Here is a 10,518-nt window from a genome sequence, read left to right on the forward strand (position 1 = left end):
CTGCAAGTATGGTCCTAAGTTGAACTGCTTCTTCTCTGCATCTTCCTTCTGTCTAGCTGCATACTAATATATCATCTACGTACTGGATTATTGCACTCTCAAGTTGCATGTTTTAAATCCATCTGAAGAACCTTATACAAGATTGAGGGGGAGTCACAGTGACCCTGAGGCAAACGATTGTGTTCTTGGCAATGATTTCTATACAAAAATGAAGCCAGGTATTATGAGTCTTCATAAAGGGGTATTGAAGAGAATGTGTTTTTTAAATCAATAACTGTAATATATTTGGCCGTGGATGGGATATTACATAATATTTTAGCAGGATTTGGAACTAAAGCAAACTCTGCTTCATCAATGATGTTTAAGGGACGAGATACTGAATAAATCTCCATGACCCCCCCAGTTGATTTTTTCACTGGGTACACAGCCGTTTTACATGGGGACTCAGATGGCACCAATATTTCCTGCTTCATTAAAGTGAAATAGTCTCATGTATACCTTCATCCGCTTCTCTGGACATGGGATATTGCTATGCTTGTGGCAAGATTGCTCCTGTTTTACACTTGATTTTAACAGCTCCTGCTCCTTTCAATAGACCCACATCAAATGGACTGTTAGTCCATAAAATATTTGGCACTTTCTCTAAATCTTCTGGGAAAAATTCCAGTTTCTTTTTCACCATTGCCATTGTCTGCAATATTTCACTATTCTCTACTTTAATCCAATAAGTGAGACTTATGAAAAATACTAATTCATCATCTGAATAATCATCCCTAAAAAGCTCCTCGTCAGTCAAGTATGTCAACCTATATCCTTCACTGAGGGCTATCACTGCTCTCCACCCACTTCCCTCATCATCTGTCCAATGGACAACCACCCTTTTTTCTCTGACCACTGCTTCTTCATCACCCATAGGTACTTCTGGTCTAAACAAAAACTCTTCAGGTATTCTCAATATTTTACCTACCAACTTGGGCAACCATGCTAATGAAACAGTCACCCCATACAAAAATACTTCTGGATCTACACAGATTCCTGTAATGCCTTCTGGCCTATATAGGCTAATATAAACTCTTTCACATTCATGTAATGTATCCCTGGAGTGGAACACACTATTCCTTCATCAGTAAAATATATAGTCATTTTAGGTTTTATAAAGTCACACCATAATATGTTAAATGGTTTCTGCCGAGAATACAATAATGGCATAGACACAAGGTGTTCTCCTATAGAGATTGGTAATTCATCTGTAAAAAGGAACTAAGCTCATCACCCCAGAGAATCCCTGCGCATTCATGGCAATGCCTGACATTGTGTATTTTGCCCCCTTGCTCCAGTGGCTACAAGAAACAAAAATGTCTTGCCTCCTATTGTTACTCTGACCCTTGGTTTCTTTTCAGGATCTGGTGTGACTGATAGTACTGGACACATCTGGTCACCCTGTGGGCTGTCCTATTGTGGATATAAATTCATCCCTGTACCTGTGAAAGGATTTCCTCCTACCACGCCACACTCCCTATGATGATTGCGGGACTCCTGCATTTGTATTCCATTGTGGTACCATGGCCTTTTGTGTCTGTTCTTGCTGGGTTTGTATCTGTTGTGTTTGCATAGGCACTTGCTATGGTTGCCCTTGTGTTTGTGGCATACATGTCTGATTTGGCATGTGATCTTGGCCATAATACCCCTGTGGTTCTGGATTGTAATGTGGAACATACTCCCATATGCCAATTTTTCTGCATGGCCCCTCTACATGTTCTGGATATATGTCCCATCCTCCCACAATTCCAACACTGTTACAGCTGTCTGCCTTTAAATCCTCCTCTCTTCCTTCCTGAGGGATTTTAAACCCACCGCGTCCTCCCCAAGTGCATTCGCTCTCCCTCTTGGCCAAAAACTGTACCTACTCTGATCCATAGGGTGCACTACATTGCTCTTCTGTGCTGGTTGTATCTCTTGTGTCATCGTACCTTCACCACTTATCAATACTGCTCCCTCTATGGCTAGTGTTGTCAATTCTTTCTGTACTAACTCTGTTTCATCCTGCTTTGCACTCCAGCTTTCTTCTTATTCTTCTCCTGTAACAATTGACAATGATCTACGACAGTCAAATGTATATTTTGTAATGGCTTCACTTCCATTCCTACCTGTTTCTTTATCTGCTGTTGCACTAGCTCGGGCAGCCCCTGTAATAAAATGTGGTAAGACAATGCCACTGTTTTATCCCATGGTTCTCTCATCTTGAGACACCATCACTCTTGAATATCTTGAATAAAGGCAACAGGATCTTGATCCTTAACCATTTTCCTAGTCATAATCATACCATTGTCTGATGTATTGTGATATTGTACCCTGAGCTCCCGCCATACATCTGTTCTGCAATTATTAAATGGCGCTCCATCGTGTGTCGTGTTTTGTGCAGTCACATTCGCATACCCCACTTGTTTTCAAATGTTGTCAGCCCCCTTCCCTAAAATGTCTGCCAGCAGGCCTTTTATGTCACCTATTGCTAACGTCATTCCTGATGTCATTATCTCTAACCCATACAACCATTTTCCTGCACCTGAAATCAAACTAGGTAATTTACATTTTAAATGATCCTTGTTCATTTGTGGCTATGGTATATATTGTGGTTGTCCTCCCCTTTCTCTAATAACGGGAATTGTGTAAATCCTAATCTGTAATCATACCCACCTACACTTGTTTTCAAGGTGGGGCTAGTCTCGCCCATTCATCTCCGTCCTGTCAGTGACCTTTAATCTGCTTACATAAGGCTGGGATATATCCCCTTCACTGCATGATCGTACTTATGGTTGCTCGGTGTATGGCGTCGGTTCTGGTGTTCTTTCTTTAGGGTCCTCTAAGTCTGACCATTTTACTCCACTTTCTACAATTCACTCTTTCAAAAAACTGCATGCACCTTCTCTTCGTGCCTTCTCATTTTCTTCCCTTCGTTTGACATCATGACGCCCCAGCTTCTATGACTTTAGTCCCTTTCCACATCGTCAAGATCTAGGGCCTCATTACACGGTAGGCGGTAGGGATTTAACGTTACTGGTAATGGAATACCGGTAACATTAAATCACCATGCGGATCACGACCCGGCTCACTGCTATTAGCGGCACCGCTAAATAGGCTGCCACTAATAGAGGGCAGTCCGCGTGCGCACGACCCACTATCCCGTAAATAGCGCCATGCCGCCAATAGCACACTATCACGAATCAAGCGGCCATGCTAATAGCGGCATGGTAAAGCACCTAAAACCCCTTACCGCCATGGCGCTAATACCACCATCGCGAACCACCCGTTAAGAGAACTGAGCAGTGTTCCCACCTGCCACAGGTGGACAAAATCAGCACAGGTGGAGGCAATGGAGACTGTGGCAGCTCAAAAGGAGCACACCACATCCCTTCCCACACCCCTTCCCACACCAAGATGGTTCCAATATTGGCAGCATTACATGGCCTGGAGGACCTCATTGCAGTGCAGCTGCAACAACAACAGGCAGCACAAAGGAGACGCAGGGGGAGGAGGAGGGCAAGACAGGCAGAGCAAGCACCACCACAGCACCCAATCATACCACAGAGGCACTCACCAATCCCCAGGATCAGAGGCAGTCCATTTAACGTAACCCCTGAGCAGATACATACCCTGTACCGTCTGGACAGGGCTACCAACACCAGCATCGTGGACATGATCCACGACGACATTGTGAGCCTCATAGACATCAGAACTGCCATCCCCCCGCTACTGAAGGTGGTGAGTGTGCTGCACTTCTTGGCCACAGGCACCTACCAGCATACAGTGGGACAGATGCATGGCATCTCACAACCAGTATTCTCCCGCACGCTGAACCAGGTACTCGATGCCCACCTGAAGCATGCACCTGAACACATACCCATGCCACGGACTGCCCAGGAGATTGCAAACACAAAAATTGGCTTCTATTCACTGGCAGGCATCCCAAGTTGCAGCGGGGCCATCAACTGTACCCATGTGGAATTGGTGGTCCCACATCACAATGAAGCAGTCTACCGAAACAGGAAGCAATTCCACTCAATCAATGTCCAAATGGTATGTGACGCCAACAAGATAATCACACATTGCTGTGCACGATTTCCCGGATCAACTCATGATTCCATGGTCCTGCGGAAATCAACTATCCCACGCTACATGGAGCAACACACCGGACAATGTTCGCGGCTACTTGGTGAGTAGCAGGGCAAGTACATGGCAATGTGACTGGGGGGGGGGAGAGATACGTACTCCAACTGGGTGTGAAGGGCGGGGGAGAGATACGTACTCCAACTGGGTGTGAAGGGTGGGGGAGAGATACGTACTCCAACTGGGTGTAGCCTGTCGTATGTGGGCAAAATGCACATACAGATGTACGGCAATGTCCATCTGGGAAGGCGGCAACGTACTTCAGATGAACCGACATGCAAGTATAGGCTTCACAACACAGATGACATTCCAGGTCTAGTAACATTAAACATCCATCCACATACATTTTGCACAACATTCCACGCCACAAAATACAAAAATTGCACACATGCCATCAAGATTGCATCATGAATTAGTCCAGCACAACATCAATAATGCAATGTGCCCTATAATGCATGCAAAGGGATCACCACTAGCCATAGCATTTCCCCACACACCTATTCCACCACTGAAGAGATGTCTCTCTGCATGGCAACATCAATGTTGGAATTGCAGTACACCAGCAGTGTGGAAACATATCTGCCTGGGCCCAGAGACACCAACGACCTTGCATCACCCAGGACATGTCAGTTACTGTTTGAGGCATCAATGTGGCATGTCTACTTGCAGGGTCAACCTCCCCCTTGCACGTTGCTGTCACCCAGACCAGCTGCATGTATGCTGTCAATTGTGTACTTGAATCACAATGCAATATCAATTTGTGTGATATGAACAGGCTGCTCTTGAGGTGAACAGTAACAGGACCCCGTACCTTCCCCCACACAGGTGATGCGGGATATCCCCTGAAGACCTGTCTCCTCACACCTGTACGGAACCCACAGAACAGGCACGAGGAGGAATACAATCGTGCACATACCCGTACCAGCATCGTGATCGCAGACTTTTGGCCTTTTGAAGTCACGGTTTAGGTGCATTAGCAGGTCTGGTGGTGCTCTCCTGTATGGACATGAGAAGGTGGGCAAGATCATCACGGTATGTGTCATGCTGCACAATATGTGACGGAATGTGCCACTGCCCCCTGAGGTTGATATGGAAGCACCTGATGAGGATGATGATGGTGATGAGGACGGAGGTGAAGGGGATGCAGGTCTTGCAAGAGGGGATGGGCAGGAGGGACATGCTGTGAGACAGCATCTGATCAACCAAATATTCTGAGGAACAGGTTTACGTACTGTCACATGGATATGGGTATCAATGCACTGGTGTATGTTTGGGAGCACGCAATGGACCCTGTCGCCAATAAAGCACACATACACAATGAACGTGTCCAAGCCTGTGTTTTGATCATAAAACAGTGTATTGAGAAACAGAAAGGTGTAGAAGTGCAAGTAACAAAACATCCCACCACCCTACCCCCCAACCCCACAACAGACACATAACACCCTACCCTCCACCCCCCACCCATCCCCCACCAACATACCCATAACACCCTACCCCCCACCCACCCTCCACCAACATACCCATAACACCCTAACCCCCAACCCCCACCAACAGTCCCTCATGTGTCTGGCATGTGTGCCCTGGCCAATGCACATAGATGAATCTCCATTGGCACCCTATTTGCCATTGTCTTTGGCAGCATCTTGGGGACGGTCAGTCGTGCGCCTGGTGCTGCATGTAGAACGCCTGAGGGGGCTTGTCTGTCTCGACCCCGAAGATGATGATGGGGCAGACTGGGCTGGCTGTGAAAAGTGGCGGTCCATGGTGTCGGCCATGCGAACAAGGACCTCCCTGAGCATCGTTATTTCATTGCATAGCCTGTCGGTGTTAGCATCCATTCTCTCAGTGGAGTGCCTCATCGTCTCCACAATGTTCTCCCTGAGTCGGGCAGCCTCCTCGACATGTTGGCCAACCAGCACAGTCAGCTCATGTTGTCGCTCCAGGATGGTGGTCAGTTGGGGGGCAGTGCTGGGTGACCGTGCACTGGATGCTGTGCCCTCTGATGCACCCACTGCAGCAGGTGAAGGTAACATGGGGGACATAATTGCTGGGTAGTTGTCCTCAACAGTCACATCAGACCCAGGGGTCTGGGTTGGGGCTGGCTCTGAGGTTCTAGGGGGGCTTGGGGTGTGCATCACCATAGGCTCCACTAGGGTGTCCTCCGGATCGGATAGGGGGGCAGTGGCGGCTGCCTCACCAGCGGAGCTAGCCGCAGCTGATGGTGGGTCCTCGGTGGCAGGCATTGGTGCAAGTGGGTTCTCCACCGGTGGTGGGGCTGCAGTTTCTGGTACAGCTACTACTGCCCTGGCAGTGGCACTGTGACGATGTTTTCTGCTCGTCAGGTGTGACCTTCCCCCCTTGCCCCTGGATGTTGTTGGGGTGTCCTCCGGCTCCTGTGCCCTTGGTCTCTTTCATGTAGCTGGTGCCTGGGATGCATCAGTGGCATCCTCACCATCTGTATGTGAGCCTGTCAGTGACGAGAAGGGGGATGTCATTGGTTGCGTTTCAATATACTTAATGCAGATTACGTAAATGATGCAGTTGTGGCCATTGGGACTTAGTAGTTGTGGATGCAGGTGATGTGCCAGTTCAGTGCCTCGTCCATGCATGGTTGTGTTTGGAGTTTGTCTCTGGTGATGTGTGCATGTGTGTGTGTTTGGGTCTGACACTGACTTGGTGAGGGATGGATGCATGTGTGGATGTGTGTCCATGCATGAGAGGAGTCTGTGCTCACATATGGGGGGGGGGCAGTACATTCACATCGCATCCTGTCATGTGTACACTCACCTCCATCTGAAGTGGTACCCACACCGAACTCCATCCTGCCCACCCCTTCAATGGATTCGACGGCAATCAGGTTGGAACATGTCTCCTCCCATTCCTTCATTCGGATAGGTGAACCATCTCCACCGGCACTGGCAATGCGATGGTTTTCAGCCAGGATGCCCCTCACCCGCAGTCTGAGGTCGTCCCATCTCTTCCTGCATTCGCGCACAGTGCGCGTGCTGGTGCCCACAGCACTGACTTTGACAGCTACCTCCTCCCAGATGGCTTTTTTTTCAATAAGGTTGGCCGGGGCATGTCATTAGCAAACACTACCTCGGCATTCTCAGCCAGGGTCTGTGTTAGCATGTTTAGTTCCTCTGGCGTATATTTCTCTTTGCGCTGCCTGTCGGAGGTTTTTTTTAGTGCTTGGGCATGATGCAGGTGTCCAAGATGAGTTTGCACTGCTCACAACTCGAAACAGGTCCTGGGGGCAGAGGATGGCAATGGATTGTGTTTTTAAAGTTGGCCGCTGTGCTCTTTCCTGTTCCTGTGCGATGACGCTATTTCCGGTTCCGCTATTTCCGGTTCCGCAATTTAATGGTCACCGCTAATAGCGGCTTCCACGATAGTGCAGATAGCACCTCCGCCCTCGCGCTACATGCTAATAGTGGTGGCCGCAATTTGCAAGTAGCGTGAGGGCGGAGGTGCTATCTGCACCATCGTGGAAGCCGGTAAGGGACTTTTAGGGGACTTTACCGGCATGGCGGTAGGGTCATTAACGGCATGGCGCTATGCTCGTGTCCGCGTACTCGTGATCGTGCGCTATTAGCACGCTCTTGCGAGGGCGGACACATTAATAGCGCCATGCCGCTTATTTGCGGTTTTTACCGCACAACGTGTAATGAGGCCCCTAGTGTACTTAAAGACAGCATTCTATGTTCGTCTGTTATTTTTTTTAATTTTTTTTTTTATTGTGTGTAATTGTTGTTAGCAGTTTTTACAAAGAAAAGGAGAAGAAATCCTTTTTCCAAGTGCGTTTTCCAGATGCTTGTCCCAGAGTGCTAAGTCCTTTCAGGGGCTTTCTAGCCGATCGCAGATGGCATCTAGCTTCAAACTGTGTAGGAAGTTTACTACTGCGATTACTGGTCTTTGACTTAGCCCGTTCATTAGATATGACCACCAATGGTCCTCGTCCATTCTTGAAAAGTTTGAGTAGAGGTGGCCTAAGTGAGTGTCTCTGTTACCCGTAGTCCCTGGGCATTGTAGTATCTGGTGTTTCAGGCTCTCCTTTGAATTTTGGATCAGGCAGAAACGACAGGAGTCGGACGTTGATTTGCCTCGGGTTTTCAAGACCTCGTTTGTCTTTAAGATGTTCAATCTTGCTTTCAGGAAGGTCGAGCGGTATGTCTTGGTCGGGAACTTCAGTAGGTAACTGATGGGCTCATTTAGTCTTTGGGCAAAGGGTGGTAGATGGTCCACATATTTGTAATTAATTGCAGTCTGTTGGGTATTGAACCAGTCTGCTTCTTTCAGTTTTTTTGTCGTTTTTCCCGGGTTAGTGAGAAGCTCGTCCTCTGAACTACCTATTGATTTTAAGAGGGCTTGCTTCTTTTCTATCCAGGTTTTGATCGTTTTGTTTGATCCTTTCTCAATTTCTTCCTGGATCAATGTGTAAATTTTCTCCACAGATGATCGCACTTCTCTGTAGAACATCAAACTGTTGATGGATATTATGCCTTGAAGTGAGGTGAGTCCGAGTTCTCTTCTTATCAAGGTTATTGGGGTTGAAGTGGGCAGTCGAAGGACTTTTTTCCAAAGTGAACCCTCCAGTTTCGGCCAAGTTGAGTCTGGAATGCCAAACATAGCGGCTGTGCCATACGTAAGCGCTGGTACCACTTTCATCCTGTAGAAGTTGGTGGCCGCCTTTACTGAAAAGCGGCCAAATTTTTTGTCCATGATGATCAATTGGTTTGACAGGGTTTTGGTTTTGTTTATCAAGAGGTCTAGCATTGGTTGCTCGTTCCTTTTATTACTGAAAATGGTGCCTAGGTATCTAAAGGCGTCCACCTCTTCAAGGTGGGTGTTGTTGAAGAACCATGCCTCTTTCCATTTGGCTGCTTTTGTCAGTCGCATCACTTTGGTTTTTGATGCGTTGTTTTCCAGGTCGTTGGTATGGAGGTATTCATTGTTATCCAGTTTTCGCTGGAGCCCTATCTTCGTTTGGTCGATTAGGATGATGTCATCAGCGTAAATTAGTTTGCTGACTTTTTCGGACAGTAGTGAGGGCGTGAAGGCTTTTACTTTTCTTTCGGCTTGTTGGTAGTCACCCGTGTAGGCGTTGTAAAGTGCAGGTGCCAAAGGGCATCTCTGCTTTACTCCACAAGTTGTGTCGATTGCGGAGGACAGTAGCCCTGTCCCGTTGAGTCTGACTCTCATTGATGTTTCCAAGTAGAGGTCTTGTATAGGATCCAACAAGGACAGGGGACTGTTCCAGTTTGCATATTTTGACCAAAGCTTCTCTCTGTTTACTTTGTCAAATGCTTTAGATACATCGATAAAGGCCATGCACAGGGGCGGCGCCCCTTCCTGGACTCTGGCCTTCAAGATGTTGATGATGAAAATGTTTGCCATGGTGTTCAGGTTTTATTTTAAGCCAGTTTGGAAATTATCCCACCCTTCCGATGAAGGTATCCAGGTTTTGAAACTGTCAAGTAGGAAGGATCCGAAAAGTTTGCCAATACAGTCAAGGAGTGCTATCGGGCGATAGTTGTTAGGATCGCTACGATCTCCTGACTTGTAAATTGGCACGACATTAGCTGTCTTCCAGGACTTCGGAATGGATCTGGTTGCCGTGCATGATTCGAAGATTTCTGCTATCAAGATTGACCAGCTTTCTGGATTAGATTTTAAGTCCATGTTTGACACGCCGCCAGGACCGGGTGCTCGTGACGATTTGAGTTTCTTAATTTTGGCTTCGATATAGGCTGGGTCAGGATCTACGGCCCACCGGTTGCTTTGGTGTTTCCTAGGTTCTGTGCTCTGCCTCATGCTCGTCAGTCCATGTTTGTGTTCTCTGTATCCCTTGCAGATCCCTGTGGGGCTGTTGTGACCCTCTCTCTTCCTCACATCGTTCTCATGCTTCAATCGCAGTGTGCCTCAATTAAATAGATGCTCTATTTCATCATCCCTTTCTCCCCTACTTCTGTTAATCTCTTCTTTGCTTCTCCTCATCCCTCTCATCTCTTCTTCCTTTGGCCTTCTTTGCAACCTACATATTTTCAATCTCTGTGTGTCTGTCTTCTCTTGTTTATTCTCTTCTAGTCTCTCCTTTTCTTTCCTTGCCTCATACCTTCTTTGTTCTTCCGTTCACTTCCTCTCTTCTTCCTTCTATTCCTTGTATGCTTTCTCTTGTTCTATTTCTTTCTTTTCCTGCTCTTCTCTTTCTTCGCTTTCCTTAACCCCATCAATGCCCTTGTCATCTAGTTTGAGCACTATCTGTCATCCCATCCATTCATTCTCTATTATCATCACTTCCTTAGCCTTTTTCTTCACTTATCTTTGTCTTTCTCTATCTCTATCTGTCTGTCC

The 10,518-nt window shown here is 47.2% G+C and overlaps 1 protein-coding gene across 1 annotated transcript; it reads left to right on the forward strand.

The window, feature by feature from the left end:
• The first annotated feature begins 223 nt into the window (after positions 1 to 223).
• Positions 224 to 5,458, forward strand: LOC138580235 (putative nuclease HARBI1). Its single transcript, XM_069650610.1, has 2 exons — positions 224 to 4,210; positions 4,990 to 5,458. Exons 1-2 carry the CDS (start codon positions 3,436 to 3,438, stop codon positions 5,130 to 5,132), a joined length of 918 nt encoding a protein of 305 aa, XP_069506711.1. The 5' UTR covers positions 224 to 3,435; the 3' UTR covers positions 5,133 to 5,458.
• Positions 5,459 to 10,518: the final 5,060 nt, after the last annotated feature.

The sequence above is a fragment of the Ambystoma mexicanum genome, chromosome 3p (assembly GCF_040938575.1).
Source record: "Ambystoma mexicanum isolate Mex_15411 chromosome 3p, UKY_AmexF1_1, whole genome shotgun sequence".
Classification (NCBI taxonomy): Eukaryota; Metazoa; Chordata; class Amphibia; order Caudata; family Ambystomatidae; genus Ambystoma; species Ambystoma mexicanum.

Coding starts and splice junctions, on each gene's coding strand:
- LOC138580235 (XM_069650610.1), top strand. CDS start 3,436: ATGGTTCCAATATTGGCAGCATTACATGGCCTGGAGGACCTCATTGCA. Junction 4,211..4,989: donor ACAATGTTCGCGGCTACTTG/GTGAGTAGCAGG, acceptor TCCCCCACACAG/GTGATGCGGGATATCCCCTG.